Source organism: Salvelinus namaycush, chromosome 22 (genome assembly GCF_016432855.1).
Source record: "Salvelinus namaycush isolate Seneca chromosome 22, SaNama_1.0, whole genome shotgun sequence".
NCBI lineage: Eukaryota > Metazoa > Chordata > Actinopteri > Salmoniformes > Salmonidae > Salvelinus > Salvelinus namaycush.
This window is the reverse complement of record NC_052328.1, coordinates 31,170,206-31,192,669: the sequence shown is the minus strand read 5'-3', so window position 1 is coordinate 31,192,669 and position 22,464 is coordinate 31,170,206. Positions and strand designations below refer to the sequence as shown.

The following is a 22,464-nucleotide window of genomic DNA, read 5'->3' as shown; positions in this document are numbered from 1 at the left end:
TGTACTCTGGGTTTAGGGGGGTTGTGGAGGAGGGGGGGGGTTGGGGAGGGGGTATGCGGAGGGTGGAGGGGGATGGTGGAAGGGGTTTAATGTAAACTGATTAACAGGCCCACGCACTCACAAGGGCAATTTAATGTAACATGATTAAGCAGTCCACCCAAGGTAGAGACCAGCAGGCGATTCTAATTGTAAACTGATTAACAGCCCACCCACACAGGGGGTTTAATGATTAACTGTGATCTAAGCAGCCCACCACAAGGGTTAATGTAACTGATTAAGTCCCAGCGCACAAGGAGGTTTTAATGTAGAACTGATTAACAGCACCACCCACGGGTTTCAATGTGAACTTATAACACGCTCCCACCCACAAAGGTGGGTTTTTAATGTAACTGATTTAACAGTCCACCACAAGGGGGTTTGAATGTACACTGATTAACAGCCCACCCACAAGGGGGGTTTAATGTAACTGATTAACAGCCCACCCACAAGGGTTTAATGTAATTCAATGATCCTACATCAGCAACCTGATTAACAGTGCCCACCACACAGGGGGTCTTTAATTGTAATCCTGATTAACAGTCCCACCCACAAGGCTGGGTCTAAATGTAACTGATTCACAGCCCACCACAAGGGCGTGTTTTAATGTATCACTCACTATTAAACAGCCCACCACAAGGGGGTTTAATTGTAACTGATTAACAGCCCACCCACAGGGAGAGGGTTTAATGTAACTGATTAACAGTCCCACCACAAGGGGAATTTTAAGGTAACTGATTAACAGCCACCCACAACGGGGGTTTAAGTAAACTGATTAACAGCCCACCACAAGGGGTTTAATGTAACTGATTAACATTCCCACCCACAAGGGGGTTTAATGTAACTGATTAACAGCCACCACAAGGGGGTTTAATGTAACTGATTAACAGTCCACCCACAAGGGGGTTTAATGTAACTGATTAACAGCCACCACAAGGGGGAATTAATGTAACTGATTAACAGCCCACCACAAGGGGGTTTAATGTACTGATTAACAGTCCCACCCACAAGGGGGTTTAATGTAACTGATTAACAGCCCACCACAAGGGGGTTTAATGTAACTGATTAACAGCCCACCCACAAGGGGGTTTAATGTAACTGATTAACAGCCCACCCACAAGGGGTTTAATGTAACTGATTAACAGTCCACCACAAGGGGGTTTAATGTAACTGATTAACAGCCCACCCACAAGGGGTTTAATGTAACTGATTAACAGCCCACCCACAAGGGGGTTAATGTAACTGATTAACAGTCCCACCCACAAGGGGGTTTAATGTAACTGATTAACAGCCACCACAAGGGGGTTTAATGTAACTGATTAACAGCCCACCACAAGGGGGTTTAATGTAACTGATTAACAGCCCACCACAAGGGGGTTTAATGTAACTGATTAACAGCCCACCACAAGGGGGTTTAATGTAACTGATTAACAGCCCACCACAAGGGGGTTTAATGTAACTGATTAACAGCCCACCACAAGGGGGTTTAATGTAACTGATTAACAGCCACCACAAGGGGGTTTAATGTAACTGATTAACAGCCCACCACAAGGGGGTTTAATGTAACTGATTAACAGTCCCACCACAAGGGGGTTTAATGTAACTGATTAACAGCCCACCACAAGGGGGTTTAATGTAACTGATTAACAGCCCACCCACAAGGGGGTTTAATGTAACTGATTAACAGCCCACCCACAAGGGGGTTTAATGTAACTGATTAACAGCCCACCACAAGGGGGTTTAATGTAACTGATTAACAGCCCACCACAAGGGGGTTTAATGTAACTGATTAACAGCCACCACAAGGGGGTTTAATGTAACTGATTAACAGCCCACCACAAGGGGGTTTAATGTAACTGATTAACAGCCACCCACAAGGGGTTTAATGTAACTGATTAACAGCCCACCACAAGGGGTTTAATGTAACTGATTAAACAGTCCCACCCACAAGGGGGTTTTAATGTAACTGATTAACAGTCCACCACAAAGGGGGTTTAATGTAACTGATTAACAGCCACCCACAAGGGGGTTTAATGTAACTGATTAACAGCCCACCACAAGGGGGTTTAATGTAACTGATTAACAGCCCACCACAAGGGGGTTTAATGTAACTGATTAACAGCCCACCACAAGGGGGTTTAATGTAACTGATTAACAGCCCACCACAAGGGGGTTTAATGTAACTGATTAACAGTCCACCCACAAGGGGGTTTAATGTAACTGATTAACAGTCCACCCACAAGGGGGTTTAATGTAACTGATTAACAGCCCACCACAAGGGGGTTTAATGTAACTGATTAACAGTCCACCCACAAGGGGGTTTAATGTAACTGATTAACAGCCCACCACAAGGGGATTAATGTAACTGATTAACAGCCCACCACAAGGGGTTTAATGTAACTGATTAACAGCCCACCACAAGGGGGTTTAATGTAACTGATTAACAGCCCACCACAAGGGGGTTTAATGTAACTGATTAACAGCCCACCACAAGGGGGTTTAATGTAACTGATTAACAAGGGGGTTTAATGTAACTGATTAACAGCCCACCCACAAGGGGGTTTAATGTAACTGATTAACAGTCCACCACAAGGGGGTTTAATGTAACTGATTAACAGCCCACCACAAGGGGGTTTAATGTAACTGATTAACAGTCCACCACAAGGGGGTTTAATGTAACTGATTAACAGCCCACCCACAAGGGGGTTTAATGTAACTGATTAACAGTCCACCCACAAGGGGGTTTAATGTAACTGATTAACAGCCCACCACAAGGGGGTTTAATGTAACTGATTAACAGTCCACCCACAAGGGGGTTTAATGTAACTGATTAACAGCCCACCCACAAGGGGGTTTAATGTAACTGATTAACAGCCCACCACAAGGGGGTTTAATGTAACTGATTAACAGCCCACCCACAAGGGGTTTAATGTAACTGATTAACAGCCCACCACAAGGGGGTTTAATGTAACTGATTAACAGCCCACCACAAGGGGGTTTAATGTACTGATTAACAGCCCACCACAAGGGGGTTTAATGTAACTGATTAACAGCCCACCACAAGGGGGTTTAATGTAACTGATTAACAGCCCACCACAAGGGGGTTTAATGTAACTGATTAACAGCCCACCCACAAGGGGGTTTAATGTAACTGATTAACAGCCCACCACAAGGGGGTTTAATGTAACTGATTAACAGCCCACCACAAGGGGGTTTAATGTAACTGATTAACAGCCCACCACAAGGGGGTTTAATGTAACTGATTAACAGCCCACCACAAGGGGGTTTAATGTAACTGATTAACAGTCCCACCCACAAGGGGGTTTAATGTAACTGATTAACAGCCCACCCACAAGGGGGTTTAATGTAACTGATTAACAGCCCACCACAAAGGGTTTTAATGTAACTGATTAACAGCCCACCACAAGGGGGTTTAATGTAACTGATTAACAGTCCACCACAAGGGGGTTTAATGTAACTGATTAACAGCCCACCACAAGGGGGTTTAATGTAACTGATTAACAGCCCACCCACAAGGGGTTTAATGTAACTGATTAACAGCCCACCCACAAGGGGGTTTAATGTAACTGATTAACAGTCCACCCACAAGGGGGTTTAATGTAACTGATTAACAGCCCACCACAAGGGGGTTTAATGTAACTGATTAACAGCCCACCCACAAGGGGGTTTAATGTAACTGATTAACAGCCCACCACAAGGGGGTTTAATGTAACTGATTAACAGCCCACCACAAGGGGGTTTAATGTAACTGATTAACAGCCCACCACAAGGGGGTTTAATGTAACTGATTAACAGTCCACCCACAAGGGGGTTTAATGTAACTGATTAACAGCCCACCACAAGGGGGTTTAATGTAACTGATTAACAGCCCACCACAAGGGGGTTTAATGTAACTGATTAACAGCCCACCCACAAGGGGTTTAATGTAACTGATTAACAGCCCACCCACAAGGGGGTTTAATGTAACTGATTAACAGCCCACCACAAGGGGGTTTAATGTAACTGATTAACAGCCCACCACAAGGGGGTTTAATGTAACTGATTAACAGCCCACCCACAAGGGGGTTTAATGTAACTGATTAACAGCCCACCACAAGGGGGTTTAATGTAACTGATTAACAGCCCACCACAAGGGGGTTTAATGTAACTGATTAACAGCCCACCACAAGGGGGTTTAATGTAACTGATTAACAGCCCACCACAAGGGGGTTTAATGTAACTGATTAACAGCCCACCACAAGGGGGTTTAATGTAACTGATTAACAGCCCACCCACAAGGGGGTTTAATGTAACTGATTAACAGCCCACCCACAAGGGGGTTTAATGTAACTGATTAACAGTCCACCCACAAGGGGGTTTAATGTAACTGATTAACAGCCCACCACAAGGGGGTTTAATGTAACTGATTAACAGTCCACCCACAAGGGGGTTTAATGTAACTGATTAACAGCCCACCACAAGGGGGTTTAATGTAACTGATTAACAGCCCACCACAAGGGGGTTTAATGTAACTGATTAACAGCCCACCACAAGGGGGTTTAATGTAACTGATTAACAGCCCACCCACAAGGGGGTTTAATGTAACTGATTAACAGTCCACCCACAAGGGGGTTTAATGTAACTGATTAACAGTCCACCCACAAGGGGGTTTAATGTAACTGATTAACAGCCCACCACAAGGGGGTTTAATGTAACTGATTAACAGCCCACCACAAGGGGGTTTAATGTAACTGATTAACAGCCCACCACAAGGGGGTTTAATGTAACTGATTAACAGCCCACCACAAGGGGGTTTAATGTAACTGATTAACAGCCCACCACAAGGGGGTTTAATGTAACTGATTAACAGCCCACCACAAGGGGGTTTAATGTAACTGATTAACAGCCCACCACAAGGGGTTTAATGTAACTGATTAACAGCCCACCACAAGGGGGTTTAATGTAACTGATTAACAGCCCACCACAAGGGGGTTTAATGTAACTGATTAACAGCCCACCCACAAGGGGGTTTAATGTAACTGATTAACAGCCCACCACAAGGGGGTTTAATGTAACTGATTAACAGCCCACCACAAGGGGGTTTAATGTAACTGATTAACAGCCCACCCACAAGGGGGCGATGTTTTCAAACCTTACTGACTGACACTTGGGCTCCCGAGTGGCGCAGCGGTCTAAGGCACTGCATCCTCAGTGCAAGAGACGTCACTACAGTCGCTGGTTCGAATCCTGTCTAAAAGCTCTGCAGTTGTATATTTGGTTTGCTAATTTAGTAGCACGTTAGCTATCTAGCTAAGTGGTTAGCTCCTTCCCAAATCAAGCATTGGCCGAGTAACAGGAGAGAATCCCCTCCTGAATCAGGAGCCTTACTGTCTATATGTTTTGTGCAGCAAACTGAGTAGCATTTTTTAGTGTAGTCAGAAACTGTCCAAAATGTTCGCAATGCGCTCGTGTACATGGGGCGGCAGGTAGCCTAGTGGTTAGAGGGGGTACTGCAGGTAGCCTAGTGGTTAGAGGGGGTACTGCAGGTAGCCTAGTGGTTAGAGGGGGAGGCAGGTAGCCTAGTGGTTAGAGGGGGTACTGCAGGTAGCCTAGTGGTTAGAGGGGGGAGGCAGGTAGCCTAGTGGTTAGAGGGGGGAGGCAGGTAGCCTAGTGGTTAGAGGGGGTACTGCAGGTAGCCTAGTGGTTAGAGGGGGTACTGCAGGTAGCCTAGTGGTTAGAGGGGGTACTGCAGGTAGCCTAGTGGTTAGAGGGGGTACTGCAGGTAGCCTAGTGGTTAGAGGGGGTACTGCAGGTAGCCTAGTGGTTAGAGGGGGTACTGCAGGTAGCCTAGTGGTTAGAGGGGGGAGGCAGGTAGCCTAGTGGTTAGAGGGGGGACGTAGGTAGCCTAGTGGTTAGAGGCAGGTAGCCTAGTGGTTAGAGTGTAGAGGTGGCAGGTAGCCTAGTGGTTAGAGGGTTGGACTAGTAACCGAAAGGTTGCTGGATCGAATCCCTTTGAGCTGACAAGGTAAAAATCTGTTGTTCTGCCCCTGAACAAGGCAGTTAACCCACTGTTCCCCGGTAGGCCGTCATTGTAAATAAAACTGTTCTTAACTGACAGCCATCACCAAGTACCCATCAGTCTATATACCTCCATTCATACAGAGGCTTCTGCCATCATTAGACTAGAATAGGTTTATTTGAGCAGTGTGGGTGTGGCTTACCCGCCGTCGTGAGGGTCAGGGATGCCACCGCCACGATAAAGTGGTACTCATAAACATTGTTCAAGTTCGGCAGGTCTGGTCTCATCACCTACTTGGGATGTCTTGACATTATGTTAATGTGTGGTATGTCATGACATTATGTTACTGTGTGGTATGTCATGACATTATGTTACTGTGTGGTATGTCATGACATTATGTTACTGTGTGGTATGTCATGACATTATGTTACTGTGTGGTATGTCATGACATTATGTTACTGTGTGGTATGTCATGACATTATGTTACTGTGTGGTATGTCATGACATTATGTTACTGTGTGGTATGTCATGACATTATGTTACTGTGTGGTATGTCATGACATTATGTTACTGTGTGGTATGTCATGACATTATGTTACTGTGTGGTATGTCATGACATTATGTTACTGTGTGGTATGTCATGACATTATACTAATGTCTGGTATGTCATGTCATTATACTAATGTCTGGTATGTCATGACATTATATTAATGTGTGGTATGTCATGTCATTATGCTAATGTGTGGTATGTCATGGCATTATGTTAATGTGTGGTATGTCATGGCATTATGTTAATGTGTGGTATGTCATGGCATTATGGTAATGTGTGGTATGTCATGTCATTATGCTAATGTGTGGTATGTCATGGCATTATGGTAATGTGTGGCATGTCATGACATTATGTTACTGTGTGGTATGTCATGTCATTATGTCAATGTGTGGTATGTCGTGACATTATGGTAATGTGTGGTCTGTCGTGACAGTATGGTAATGTGTGGTCTGTCGTGACATTATGGTAATGTGTGGTATGGCGTGACATTATGGCAATGTGTGGTATGTCGTGACATTATGGTAATGCGTGGTACGTCGTGACAATATGTCAATGTGTGGTATGTCGTGACATTATGCTAATGTGTGGCGCGTCGTGACAATATGCTAATGTTTGGTGCGTCGTGACATTATGTTAATGTGTGGTATGTCATGACATGTTAATGGTGGTAATGTGGGGTTTGTCATGACATTATGTTAATGTCTGGTTTGTCATCATATTATGTTAATGATGGTAATGTGGGGTCTGTCATGACATTATGCTAATGTCTGGTTTGTCATCACATTATGTTAATGGTGGGAATGTGGGGTTTGTCATGACATTATGTTAATGTGTGGTATGTCATGATGTTAATGTTAATGTATGGTATGTCTTGACATTATGTTAATGTGTGGTTTGTCTTGACATTAATGTATGGTATGTCTTGACATGATGTTAATGTGTGGTATGTCATGACATTATGTTAATGTATGGTATGTCTTGACATGATGTTAATGTGTGGTATGTCATGATGGTAATGTGTGGTATGTCTTGACATTATGTTAATGTGTGGTTTGTCATGACATTATGTTAGTGTGGTATGTCATGACATGTTAATGTGTGGTATGTCATGACATTATGTTAATGTGGGGTATGTCATGACGTTAATGTGTGGTATGTCTTGACATTATGTTAATGTGTGGTATGTCATGACATGTTAATGTGTGGTATGTCATGACATGTTAATGTGTGGTATGTCATGACATTATGTTAATGTGTGGTATGTCTTGGCATTATGTTAATGTGTGGTATGTCATGCCGTTAATGTGTGGTTTGTCATGACATTATGTTAATGTGTGGTTTGTCATCACATTATGTTAATGTGTGGTATGTCTTGACATTATGTTAATGTGTGGTATGTCTTGACATTATGTTAATGTGTGGTATGTCATGACATTATGTTAATGTATGGTATGTCATGACATGTTAATGTGTGGTATGTCATGACATGTTAATGTGTGGTATGTCATGACATGTTAATGTGTGGTATGTCATGACATTATGTTAATGTATGGTATGCCATGACATTATGTTAATGTATGGTATGTCTTGACATTATGTTAATGTATGGTATGTCTTGACATTATGTTAATGTGTGGTATGTCATGACATGTTAATGTGTGGTATGTCTTGACATTATGTTAATGTGTGGTATGTCTTGACATTATGTTAATGTGGGGTATGTCATGACGTTAATGTGTGGTATGTCTTGCCATTATGTTAATGTGTGGTATGTCATGACATGTTAATGTGTGGTATGTCATGACATTATGTTAATGTGGGGTATGTCATGACGTTAATGTGTGGTATGTCTTGCCATTATGTTAATGTGTGGTATGTCATGACATTATGTTAATGTGTGGTATGTCTTGACATTATGTTAATGTGTGGTTTGTCATGACATTATGTTAATGTGTGGTATGTCATGACATTAAGTTAATGTGTGGTATGTCTTGACATTATGTTAATGTGTGGTATGTCATGACATTATGTTAATGTATGGTATGTCATTACATTATGTTAATGTGTGGTTTGTAATGTTACCACAGGTGGAGGACTATGTGGTATGACATTATGTTAATGTGTGGTATGTCATGACATTATGTTAATGTGTGGTATGTCATGACATTATGTTAATGTGTGGTTTGTAATGTTACCACAGGTGGAGGACTATGTGGTATGACATTATGTTCATGTGTGGTATGTTATGACATTATGTTAATGTGTGGTTTGTAATGTTACCACAGGTGGAGGACTATGCTGGGAGGAAAGAGATGCCAGTGTCAGAGGTGGAACGCTGGCTGGGGCCAATCCTGGGCTACGACACTGACTGACAGTGATACTTCAACCAATCCTGGGCTACGACACTGACTGACAGTGATACTTCAACCAATCCTGAGCTACGACACTGACTGACAGTGATACTTCAACCAATCCTGAGCTACGACACTGACTGACAGTGATACTTCAACCAATCCTGGGCTACGACACTGACTGACAGTGATACTTCAACCAATCCTGGGCTACGACACTGACTGACAGTGATACTTCAACCAATCCTGAGCTACGACACTGACTGACAGTGATACTTCAACCAATCCTGAGCTACGACACTGACTGACAGTGATACTTCAACCAATCCTGAGCTACGACACTGACTGACAGTGATACTTCAACCAATCCTGAGCTACGACACTTCTGCATCCACAACCACTACCTAGAAAACAGAGGCGCTGCTCAATGGTCATGTCTAGATGGGATACAGCTTTTGTCAACTTCTAACCCTTTTCCCAACCTTAACCCAATTATCCTAACCTGCTACGTTAATTCTCCCTAACCTGCTACGTTAATTCTCCCTAACCTGCTACGTTAATTCTCCCAAACCTGCTACGTTAATTCTCCCAAACCTGCTACGTTAATTCTCCCAAACCTGCTACGTTAATTCTCCCAAACCTGCTACGTTAATTCTCCCAAACCTGCTACGTTAATTCTCCCTAACCTGCTACGTTAATTCTCCTAAACCTGCTACGGTTAATTCTCCCAAACCTGCTACGTTCATTCTCCCAAACCTGCTACGTTCATTCTCCCAAACCTGCTACGTTCATTCTCCCAAACCTGCTACGTTAATTCTCCCTAACCTGCTACGTTAATTCCCCTAACCTTCTACGTTAATTCTCCCTAACCTTCTACGTTAATTCTCCCTAACCTTCTACGTTAATTCTCCCTAACCTGCTACGTTAATTCTCCCTAACCTGCTACGTTAATTCTCCCTAACCTTCTACGTTAATTCTCCCTAACCTTCTACGTTAATTCTCCCAAACCTGCTACGTTAATTCTCCCAAACCTGCTACGTTAATTCTCCCAAACCTGCTACGTTAATTCTCCCAAACCTGCTACGTTAATTCTCCCAAACCTGCTACGTTAATTCTCCCAAACCTGCTACGTTAATTCTCCCAAACCTTCTACGTTAATTCTCCCAAACCTTCTACGTTAATTCTCCTAACCTGCTAAGAAAAGTAAATTCTGAAAAAAGCTGCATCCCTTCTAGACCCTGCTTAAAGGGCCAGATTTTATTTTTTAAACGTACACTTCACGTGAACCAAGGCTCAACTTGAAAAAAAAAGTTTAAATCTTTTTTTATAGCTATTTTCGAAATGGAGCTGTTTTTGTATGGTCTAACATTTTACAGTTTTAATATAACAGCTGTTGCCAATGTCATTTATACTTTTTTCTGGCAATCACAATCTTAGATTTTAATCATTAACAGATACATATGGTTAAATTTCAGAGTTTGATTTGTTCATTAGGGACATAATAGATTCTAGAAGACTTACATTTCCTCAGCAGTTTTCATTTGAGATTGTATTTATGCTAATTAGATACAACTTGTTTACAATTAGTAAACATGGTCTTCATCACAAAATGTACACTTACTTGACATGCCGTATTAATGTCTGAACCTCTAAAAAGGTACATGTTTTTATGAATGATTATTGTAAATTACGGATTTTAATGATATCCCAATTTGTCATAAAGAAATGTGCCAAAAACTAGTGACTGACCAGTTATCATTGTCATGTGCAATGTTATCGATTTCATCCTGGAGGTGTCCACTATTTCTGAAAATAAGTATTGATTTTATTTTATTTTATGAATGTTCTGACATTACAATGTTTGATCTGGAACCATATTCATTTCGTATAAAATTATTTGCTCAGTATGTCGCTCTCTCTTGTCTGCTGTATTATACGATTACAAAACAACACTAGCTACACTACTCTTAACAGTTCATATACTATATTGGCTGGCCTTGTATTGAAATATTGATTGATTAGTTAGTTGATTGATCGGGATATGCCTCCCGTGATAAAACAGCAACATTCCTGACATACCCCAAGCTAAGCCTATTTTAACGAATTTGAATGACTCAATCAACCAGAATCCCCTACCACCGTCGGTGTACTACGCCGTTCTTCAATAACAGTAGTGTAGTATCTTCCTTCATCCGTTCACGTTGCTGCACCATCTGTTTTGAAATGATACCGGAAGAGGGGGCACAGTGATCATCTTCAAGTCTCGGCTCACACACACACCTGCACAACTCCTCCCCGTTTTGAATATGTAACCCGTCCAATGAGAGCGAGGCAACACACACTGGGTTATTCTCCAGCTCCGGTCAGCAGCATCGCCGGTGCTGCCTTCTGTCGCCTCCACACGGATACTCCGGTCGGCTCTGTCGGGTCTCTGTCGCGGACGGCAACTATGGCTGATGCGGGAGAAGCCGGAGAAGATGAAATACAGTTCCTACGAACCGTAAGTGCATTTCTAAGCGATTACACTGTTGTAATATGTCGGGTTTGATACTGCTGTTGGTTCGGTTGTAGACTTGTCTGCATCGCGTTAGAATCCTCCGGTTCGGTTCTGGCCGTTGGCGCAGAGTTTACCGCAAGCTGCTGCGCCGAGCTGAGCGCAGAGACTACAATTGTCAGCTTTATGTGTCATGTCGTTATTTATAATTAATTTGACTTTAAGTTCACGGGGATCTTGACAAATGGTGAACGTGATTCGTCATGACGATGTCGCATCATCTACAGTGCCATCTGGAAGTCGCATCGTGGGTGTCAAAGGATGGAGCGCCCGAGCTTGGTTTTTACTGTAAAAGTAGCCTACGGATGCCGAGGTGCTGAAATAGTACAAATAGAGAAAAACAATGATTAGATGTCACGGATTGAATTGTGGACAAAGGTAGTAGCTAATATCAATGGAATAGCCGTTATTGAGCCCTATGCTTAACACTGAGTTTGTAACACTTCTGCTCTATCCTATCGATTCGCCACTGCAGTCAGCTGCATGCCGTGAGATGGGCTTGACAGTGAGGGGCGGGAGGTAGTTGTGATGAATAGGAAAATTATATATTAATTTGTTGATAGTCTACTACTGCAAAGGTGTTTCAACGATGCTATCTACCTGGTCAGTGTATGTTTGTTTAATCTACATCTAGGCTGTGATGCCAGTCCATCTAGGCTGTGATGCCAGTCCATCTAGGCTGTGATGCCAGTCCATCTAGGCTGTGATGCCAGTCCATCTAGGCTGTAATGCCGGTCCATCTAGGCTGTAATGCCGGTCCATCTAGGCTGTGATGCCGGTCCATCTAGGCTGTGATGCCGGTCCATCTAGGCTGTGATGCCGGTCCATCTAGGCTGTGATGCCGGTCCATCTAGGCTGTGATGCCGGTCCATCTAGGCTGTGATGCCAGTCCATCTAGGCTGTAATGCCAGTCCATCTAGGCTGTGATGCCGGTCCATCTAGGCTGTGATGCCGGTCCATCTAGGCTGTAATGCCAGTCCATCTAGGCTGTGATGCCGGTCCATCTAGGCTGTGATGCCGGTCCATCTAGGCTGTGATGCCGGTCCATCTAGGCTGTAATGCCAGTCCATCTAGGCTGTGATGCCAGTCCATCTAGGCTGTGATGCCAGTCCATCTAGGCTGTAATGCCAGTCCTTCTAGGCTGTAATGCCAGTCCCTCTAGGCTGTAATGCCAGTCCTTCTAGGCTGTAATGCCAGTCCCTCTAGGCTGTAATGCCAGTCCCTCTAGGCTGTAATGCCAGTCCATCAGAATGTGGGAGCTGGTGGCCACGTCTGTTTGCTTGCTTTAGTGCTGTAAGCAAATTTTCTGTCATTTGATTGGCTGCATTATCTAACATAATGACAATTGCTACCTTATATAGCAGCCCCCCCTCTGCCCTTATAGATAGCAGCCCCTCTGCCCTAATAGATAGCAGCCCCTCCTCTGCCCTTATAGATAGCAGCCCCTCCTCTGCCCTAATAGATAGCAGCCCCTCCTCTGCCCTAATAGATAGCAGCCCCTCCTCTGCCCTAATAGATAGCAGCCCCTCCTCTGCCCTAATAGATAGCAGCCCCTCCTCTGCCCTAATAGATAGCAGCCCCTCCTCTACCCTAATAGATAGCAGCCCCTCCTCTGCCCTAATAGATAGCAGCCCCTCCTCTGCCCTAATAGATAGCAGCCCCCCCTCTGCCCTTATAGATAGCAGCCCCTCCTCTGCCCTAATAGATAGCAGCCCCTCCTCTGCCCTTATAGATAGCAGCCCCTCCTCTGCCCTTATAGATAGCAGCCCCTCTGCCCTAATAGATAGCAGCCCCTCCTCTGCCCTAATAGATAGCAGCTCCTCCTCTGCCCTAATAGATAGCAGCCCCTCCTCTGCCCTAATAGATAGCAGCCCCTCCTCTGCCCTAATAGATAGCAGCCCCTCCTCTGCCCTAATAGATAGCAGCCCCTCCTCTGCCCTAATAGATAGCAGCCCCTCCTCTGCCCTAATAGATAGCAGCCCCCCCTCTGCCCTAATAGATAGCAGCCCCTCCTCTACCCTAATAGATAGCAGCCCCTCCTCTGCCCTTATAGATAGCAGCCCCTCCTCTGCCCTAATAGATAGCAGCCCCTCCTCTGCCCTAATAGATAGCAGCCCCTCCTCTGCCCTAATAGATAGCAGCCCCTCCTCTGCCCTAATAGATAGCAGCCCCTCCTCTGCCCTAATAGATAGCAGCCCCCCCTCTGCCCTAATAGATAGCAGCTCCTCCTCTGCCCTAATAGATAGCAGCCCCTCCTCTGCCCTAATAGATAGCAGCCCCTCCTCTGCCCTTATAGATAGCAGCCCCTCCTCTGCCCTTATAGATAGCAGCCCCTCCTCTGCCCTAATAGATAGCAGCCCCTCCTCTGCCCTTATAGATAGCAGCTCCTCCTCTGCCCTTATAGATAGCAGCTCCTCCTCTGCCCTAATAGATAGCAGCCCCTCCTCTGCCCTTATAGATAGCAGCCCCTCCTCTGCCCTAATAGATAGCAGCCCCTCCTCTGCCCTAATAGATAGAAGCCCCTCCTCTGCCCTTATAGATAGCAGCCCCTCCTCTGCCCTAATAGATAGCAGCCCCTCCTCTGCCCTAATAGATAGCAGCCCCTCCTCTGCCCTAATAGATAGCAGCCCCTCATCTGCCCTAATAGATAGCAGCCCCTCATCTGCCCTAATAGATAGCAGCCCCTCCTCTGCCCTAATAGATAGCAGCCCCTCCTCTGCCCTAATAGATAGCAGCCCCTCCTCTGCCCTAATAGATAGCAGCCCCTCCTCTGCCCTAATAGATAGCAGCCCCTCCTCTGCCCTTATAGATAGCAGCCCCTCCTCTGCCCTTATAGATAGCAGCCCCTCCTCTGCCCTAATAGATAGCAGCCCCTCCTCTGCCCTAATAGATAGCAGCCCCTCTGCCCTAATAGATAGCAGCCCCTCCTCTGCCCTTATAGAGAGCAGCCCCTCCTCTGCCCTTATAGATAGCAGCCCCTCCTCTGCCCTTATAGAGAGCAGCCCCTCCTCTGCCCTAATAGAGAGCAGCCCCTCCTCTGCCCTTATAGAGAGCAGCCCCTCCTCTGCCCTAATAGAGAGCAGCCCCTCCTCTGCCCTTATAGATAGCAGCCCCTCCTCTGCCCTAATAGATAGCAGCCCCTCCTCTGCCCTAATAGATAGCAGCCCCTCCTCTGCCCTAATAGATAGCAGCCCCTCCTCTGCCCTAATAGATAGCAGCCCCTCCTCTGCCCTAATAGATAGCAGCCCCTCCTCTGCCCTTATAGATAGCAGCCCCTCCTCTGCCCTTATAGATAGCAGCCCCTCCTCTGCCCTTATAGATAGCAGCCCCTCCTCTGTCCTAATAGATAGCAGCCCCTCCTCTACCCTAATAGATAGCAGCCCGTCCTCTGCCCTTATAGATAGCAGCCCCCCCTCTGCCCTAATAGATAGCAGCCCCTCCTCTGCCCTAATAGATAGCAGCCCCTCCTCTGCCCTAATAGATAGCAGCCCCTCCTCTGCCCTGGGCTGATCTTGCAGCATCACTCCTGAACAGAATGTCGGCCTCCTGCTCTCTCTCTCTCTCTCTCTCTCTCTCTCTCTTTCTCTTTCTCTTTCTCTCTTTCTCTCTTTCTCTCTCTCTTTCTCTCTCTCTCTCTTTCTCTCTCTCTCTCTTTCTCTCTCTCTCTCTTTCTCTCTCTCTCTCTCTCTCTCTCTGTGTGTGTGTCTCAACGCAAAGAATAGGAGAGATGTCTGTCTGTAGGCTAAACACAGGAGTGGTTTATACTGACTGACTGTTGGTTTGGCTTCAATCCAAACAAATACAGATATGTCTATGGAGTTGTATGGTTTGTTCAACTTTGCAATCATTGTTTTTTTTGTTTGACATACATTTTAAAGGGACAAATCTGAGTCACAGCACCAGTCTGTTATGGAATTGGTCGGCTGTAGTCTCATCATCAGGCTGTTATAAACCTAAGCAAAAAAAGTCCTGTCAACTGCGTTTATTTTCAGCAAACTTAACGTGTAAATATTTGTATGAACATAACAAGATTCAACATCTTAGACATAAACTGAACAAGTTCCACAGACATGTGACTAACAGAGATGGAATAATGGGTCCCTGAACAAAGGGGGGGGGGGTCAAAATCAAAAGTAACAGTCAGTATCTGGTGTGGCCACCAGCTGCATTAAGTACTGCAGTGCATCTCCTTCGTTGTGGACTGCACCAGATTTGCCAGTTCTTGCTGTGAGATGTTACCCCACTCTTCCACAAAGGCACCTGCAAGTTCCCGGACATTTCTGGGGGGAATCGGGTAGTCCTGAGGCATGGTCCTAGGGCTCAGGTCCTCCGAGAGAAGAGAAAAATAATTAGAGGGAGCATACTTAAATTCACACAGGACACTGGATAAGGCAGGAGAAATACTCCAGATATAACAGACTGACCCTAGCCCCCCGACACACAAACTATTGCAGCATAAATACTGGAGGCTGAGACAGGAGGGGCCGGGACACACTGTGGCCCCGTCCGACTATACCCCCGGACAGGGCCTACCAGGCAGGATATAACCCCACCCACTTTGCCAAAGCACAGCCCCCACACCACTAGAGGGATATCTTCAACCACCAACTTACCACCCTGAGACAAGGCCGAGTATAGCCCACAAAGATCTCCGCCACGGCACAAACCAAGGGGGGGGGGGGGCGGGCGCCAACCCGGACAGGAAGATCACGTCAGAGACTCAACCCACTCAAGTGAGGCACCCCTCCTAGGGACGGCATGGAAGAGCACCGGTAAGAAATTCTAGGGACAATAAGGAGGCCTGCGTCTTGTGACCGTAGCGTACGTGTAGGTATGCACGGCAGGACCAAATCGGAAAGATGGATAGGAGCAAGCCCATGTAATGCTTTGTAAGTTAGCAGTAAAACCTTGAAATCAGCCCTTGCCTTAACAGGAAGCCAGTGTAGAGAGGCTAGCACTGGAGTAATGTGATCAAAGTTTTGGGTTCTAGTCAAGATTCTAGCAGCCGTGTTTAGCACTAACTGAAGTTTATTTAGTGCTCTCGCCTGGAAAGTAGGGCATTGCAGTAGCCTAACCTAGAAGTGACAAAAGCATGGATACATTTATGCATACTTTTTGGACAGAAAGTTTCTGATTTTTGCAATGTTACGTAGATGGAAAAAAGCTGTCCTTGAAACAGTCTTGATATGTTCGTCAAAAGAGAGATCAGGGACCAGAGTAACGCCGAGGTCCTTCACAGTTTTATTTGAGACGACTGTACAACCATCAAGATTAATTGTCAGATTCAACAGAAGATCTCTTTGTTTCTTGGGACCTAGAACAAGCATCTCTGTTTTGTCCGAGTTTAAAAGTACTCAAAGCCCTTCCACTTACTTATGTCTGAAACACAGGCTCCCAGAGAGGGACATTTTTGGGCTTCACCATGTTTCATCGAAATGTACAGCTGTGTATTGTAAACATTATGTTTCCTAATGACATCACCAAGAGGTAAAATATGTTGTGAAAACCATAGTGGTCCTAAAACGGAACCTTGAGGAACACCGAAATGTACAGCTGTGTATCGTAAACATTAATGTTTCCTAATGACATCACCAAGAGGTAAAATATGTTGTGAAAACCAGAGTGGTCCTAAAACGGAACCTTGAGGAACACCGAAATGTACAGTTGATATGTCAGAGGACAAACCATTCACAGAGACAAACTGATATCTTTCCGACAGATAAGATCTAAACCAGGCCAGAACGTGTCCGTGTAGACCAATTTGGGTTTCCAGTCTCTCCAAAAGAATGTGGTGATCGATGGTATCAAAAGCAGCATTAAGGTCTAGGAGCACGAGGACAGATGCAGAGCCTCGGTCTGACGCCATTAAAAGGTCATTTACCACCTTCACAAGTGCAGTCTCAGTGCTATGATGGGGTCTAAAACCAGACTGAAGCGTTTCGTATACATTGTTTGTCTTCAGGAAGGCAGTGAGTTGCTAGGCAACAGCTTTTTCTAACGTTATTGAGAGGAATGGGAGATACGATATAGACCGATTTTAGTTTTGATATTTTCTGGGTCAAGGTTTGGCTTTTTCAAGAGAGTTTGGTACACATCCGGTGGATAGGGAGCCGTTTATTATGTTCAACATAGGAGGGCCAAGCACAGGAAGCAGCTCTTTCAGTAGTTTAGTTGGAATAGGGTCCAGTTATGCAGCTTGAAGGTTTAGAGGCCATGACTATTTTCATCAATGTGTCAAGAGATAGAGTATTAAAAAACTTGAGTGTCTCCCTTGAGCCTAAGTCCTGGCAGTGTTGTGCAGACTCCGGTCCACTGAGCCTAGGTCCTGGCAGTGTTGTGCAGACTCCGGTCCACTGAGCCTAGGTCCTGGCAGTGTTGTGCAGACTCCAGACCACTGAGCCTAGGTCCTGGCAGTGTTGTGCAGACTCCGGTCCACTGAGCCTAGGTCCTGGCAGTGTTGTGCAGACTCCGGTCCACTGAGCCTAGGTCCTGGCAGTGTTGTGCAGACTCCAGACCACTGAGCTTTGGAGAAATTCCTCCATAACTCTCACCATAGAGAGAGATTCTTCCTCTTCCTCCATAACTCTCACCATAGAGAGAGATTCTTCCTCTTCCTCCATAACTCTCACCATAGAGAGAGGTTCTTCCTCTTCCTCCATAACTCTCACCATAGAGAGAGGTTCTTCCTCTTCCTCCATAACTCTCACCATAGAGACGGGTTCTTCCTCTTCCTCCATAACTCTCACCATAGAGAGGTTCTTCCTCTTCCTCCATAACTCTCACCATAGAGAGAGGTTCTTCCTCTTCCTCCATAACTCTCACCATAGAGAGGTTCTTCCTCTTCCTCCATAACTCTCACCATAGAGGTTCTTCCTCTTCCTCCATAACTCACCATAGAGAGGTTCTTCCTCTTCCTCCATAACTCTCACCATAGAGAGAGGTTCTTCCTCCATAACTCTCACCATAGAGAGGTCCTTCCTCTTCCTCCATAACTCTCACCATAGAGAGAGGTCCTTCCTCTTCCTCCATAACTCTCACCATAGAGAGAGGTTCTTCCTCTTCCTCCATAACTCTCACCATAGAGAGAGGTTCTTCCTCTTCCTCCATAACTCTCACCATAGAGAGAGGTTCTTCCTCTTCCTCCATAACTCTCACCATAGAGAGAGGTTCTTCCTCTTCCTCCATAACTCACCATAGAGAGAGGTTCTTCCTCTTCCTCCATAACTCTCACCATAAAGGTTCTTCCTCTCCTCTGTCTCAACCCTGCAGTCTAGCTGAGCCAAGGACCCAATGTCCCCAGCAGCAGCTGTGTTGCTTCCATACATAGTGATCCCACACATCCCTCTGTCCAATGGGGCGGCAGGTAGCCTCGTGGTTAGACTGGCTAGGTATCCCTCTGTCCAATGGGGCGGCAGGTAGCCTAGTGGTTAGACTGACTAGGTATCCCTCTGTCCAATGGGGCGGCAGGTAGCCTAGTGGTTAGACTGGCTAGGTATCCCTCTGTCCAATGGGGCGGCAGGTAGCCTAGTGGTTAGACTGGCTAGGTATCCCTCTGTCCAATGGGGCGGCAGGTAGCCTAGTGGTTAGACTGGCTAGGTATCCCTCTGTCCAATGGGGCGGCAGGTAGCCTAGTAGTTAGACTGGCTAGGTATCCCTCTGTCCAATGGGGTGGCAGGTAGCCTAGTGGTTAGACTGGCTAGGTATCCCTCTGTCCAATGGGGTGGCAGGTAGCCTAGTGGTTAGACTGGCTAGGTATCCCTCTGTCCAATGGGGTGGCAGGTAGCCTAGTGGTTAGACTGGCTAGGTATCCCTCTGTCCAATGGGGCGGCAGGTAGCCAAGTGGTTAGACTGGCTAGGTATCCCTCTGTCCAATGGGGCGGCAGGTAGACTAGTGGTTAGACTGGCTAGGAATCCCTCTGTCCAATGGGGCGGCAGGTAGCCTAGTGGTTAGACTGGCTAGGTATCCCTCTGTCCAATGGGGCAGCAGGTAGCCTAGTGGTTAGACTGACTAGTGGTTAACTAGTGGTTAGACTAACTAGTGGTTAGACTGACTAGGAATCCCTCTGTCCAGTGTGTTCAGACAAATATGGAGGAAAATAACTTTTTGTCGGGTCAGAGAACAGCTTAGCTGACACACGTCATCAGCAGATGATTGTGGTCATAATCAATATACATTTTCTTCACAGCAGGAAATATTTTTGGACGATTCTAGAAGATTTGAAGTACTTATTTTAGGAAGGTAGGGCACTTACAGTACAAAGCTAATTCTAAGTGGCAAGTACTCTACCAGGTACTCTACCAGGTACTCTACCAGGTACTCTACCAGGTACTCTACCAGGTACTCTACCAGGTACTCTACCAAGTACTCTACCAGGTACTCTACCAGGTACTCTACCAAGTACTCTACCAGGTACTCTACCAAGTACTCTACCAGGTACTCTACCAGGTACTCTACCAGGTACTCCACCAGGTACTCTACCAGGTACTCCACCAGGTACTCTACCAGGTACTCCACCAGGTACTCTACCAGGTACTCCACCAGGTACTCTACCAGGTACTCCACCAGGTACTCTACCAGGTACTCTACCAGGTACTCTACCAGGTACTCCACCAGGTACTCTACCAGGTACTCCACCAGGTACTCCACCAGGTACTCTACCAAGTACTCTACCAAGTACTCTACCAGGTACTCTACCAGGTACTCTACCAAGTACTCTACCAGGTACTCTACCAGGTACTCTACCAGGTACTCCACCAGGTACTCCACCAGGTACTCCACCAGGTACTCCACCAGGTACTCTACCAGGTACTCCACCAGGTACTCCACCAGGTACTCTACCAGGTACTCTACCAGGTACTCCACCAGATACTCTACCAGGTACTCTACCAGGTACTCTACCAGGTACTCCACCAGGTACTCTACCAGGTACTCCACCAGGTACTCTACCAGGTACTCCACCAGGTACTCTACCAGGTACTCCACCAGGTACTCTACCAGGTACTCTACCAGGTACTCTACCAGGTACTCTACCAGGTACTCCACCAGGTACTCCACCAGGTACTCCACCAGGTACTCCACCAGGTACTCTACCAGGTACTCCACCAGGTACTCTACCAGGTACTTATTATTACTGTGGTCCATCTATGCAATGTAGGCTACTCTAACACAAGGTCTACTGGTCTACTGTAGCGGTGGAACAGCCCATATCTCCAGAGGTCCTAGTCCAGATGACAGAAGTCATTGTCATCCTATGGATTGTATTCATAGGCATTCTAACAGTTGCTTCCTGGCCAGATATGTTGTGGTCCTCCTAGGCTTGCCTGGCCAGATATGTTGTCGTCCTCCTAGGCTTGCCTGGCCAGATATGTTGTCGTCCTCCTAGGCTTGCCTGGCCTGATATGTTGTGGTCCTCCTAGGCTTGCCTGGCCTGATATGTTGTCGTCCTCCTAGGCTTTGCTGGCCTGATATGTTGTGGTCCTCCTAGGCTTGCCTGGCCTGATATGTTGTGGTCCTCCTAGGCTTGCCTGGCCTGATATGTTGTGGTCCTCCTAGGCTTGCCTGGCCTGATATGTTGTGGTCCTCCTAGGCTTGCCTGGCCTGATATGTTGTGGTCCTCCTAGGCTTGCCTGGCCTGATATGTTGTCGTCCTCCTAGGCTTGCCTGGCCTGATATGTTGTCGTCCTCCTAGGCTTGCCTGGCCTGATATGTTGTCGTCCTCCTAGGCTTGCCTGGCCTGATATGTTGTGGTCCTCCTAGGCTTGCCTGGCCTGATATGTTGTCGTCCTCCTAGGCTTGCCTGGCCTGATATGTTGTGGTCCTCCTAGGCTTGCCTGGCCTGATATGTTGTCCTCCTCCTAGGCTTGCCTGGCCAGATATGTTGTCGTCCTCCTAGGCTTGCCTGGCCTGATATGTTGTCGTCCTCCTAGGCTTGCCTGGCCTGATATGTTGTCGTTCTCCTAGGCTTGCCTGGCCTGATATGTTGTCGTCCTCCTAGGCTTGCCTGGCCTGATATATTGTCGTTCTCCTAGGCTTGCCTGGCCTGATATGTTGTCGTTCTCCTAGGCTTGCCTGTCTTAATACAGTGTGGCTGGTCTTGACTGGACGTGCTGCAGTGGTTCTCTGATTTACTTTGTAGTTAAGACCAGCGAGAGAGAACCTACAGTAGTAACAGGATGAAGAGAGAAGAGAGTAAAGGGAGGGGAGGAGAGGGAGGAGGAGGAGAGGGGGGAAGAGGGGAGGGGGGGAGAGGAGGAAGAGGAGGAGGAGAGGGGGAGGAGGAGAGGGGGAGAGGGAGAGGAGGGAGAGGAGAAGGGGGAAGATGGAGAGGGGGGAGAGGGGAGGAGGAAGAGGGGGAAGAGGGAGAGGGGTAAGAGGGAGAGGAGGAGAAGGGGGAAGAGGGAGAGGAGGAGAGGGGGATGAGAGAAGAGTGGAGGGAGAGGAGGAAGGAAGAGGGAAGAGGGAGGGAGGGAGGGAGAGGAGATGCGATGGGGAGAGGAGATGCGATGGGGAAGAGGGAAAGGAGATGAGGGAGGTTTGGAGATGAGGGAAGGTTTGGAGGAGAACTGAGGACAGGACGAGAGTGGGGGAGAGAGGATAGCAGCTTCCCCACTGCAGTGTGACTATGATCTGTCACTGTTGTAAGAGCACCACCTCTCTCCTTCCCTCTCTTTCTCCCACTCTCTTTCTCTCCGTCTTCCCTACTCACTACCTCCCACCCTCACGGTCTTTTCTCTCAATCCCACGGTCTCTTCTCTCTTTCTCTCCAGTGGTTTATGAATAGCATTATGGCTCCATGGTTATGAAAAGCCTTTATCGCCTGTAGTGATGCCTCAGGTGGAGGAATGAGTCGGACTTACATATCTGTGTTCCAAATGGCACCCTATTCCCTATATAGTGCACTACTTTTGACCAGAACCCTATTCCCTATATAGTGCACTACTTTTGAGCAGATGC

The 22,464-nt window shown here is 46.4% G+C and overlaps 1 protein-coding gene across 1 annotated transcript in view; it reads left to right on the top strand.

Moving 5' to 3' along the window:
- LOC120017845 (dentin sialophosphoprotein-like) overlaps positions 1 to 15,020 on the top strand; it is a 30,520-nt gene extending 15,500 nt beyond the window's left edge. The window contains exon 2 of the mRNA XM_038960810.1: positions 13,807 to 15,020. Within this exon, the coding sequence (XP_038816738.1) occupies positions 13,807 to 15,020 (1,214 nt within the window). The remainder of the gene's footprint in view (positions 1 to 13,806) is intronic.
- The last annotated feature ends 7,444 nt before the right edge of the window (positions 15,021 to 22,464 follow it).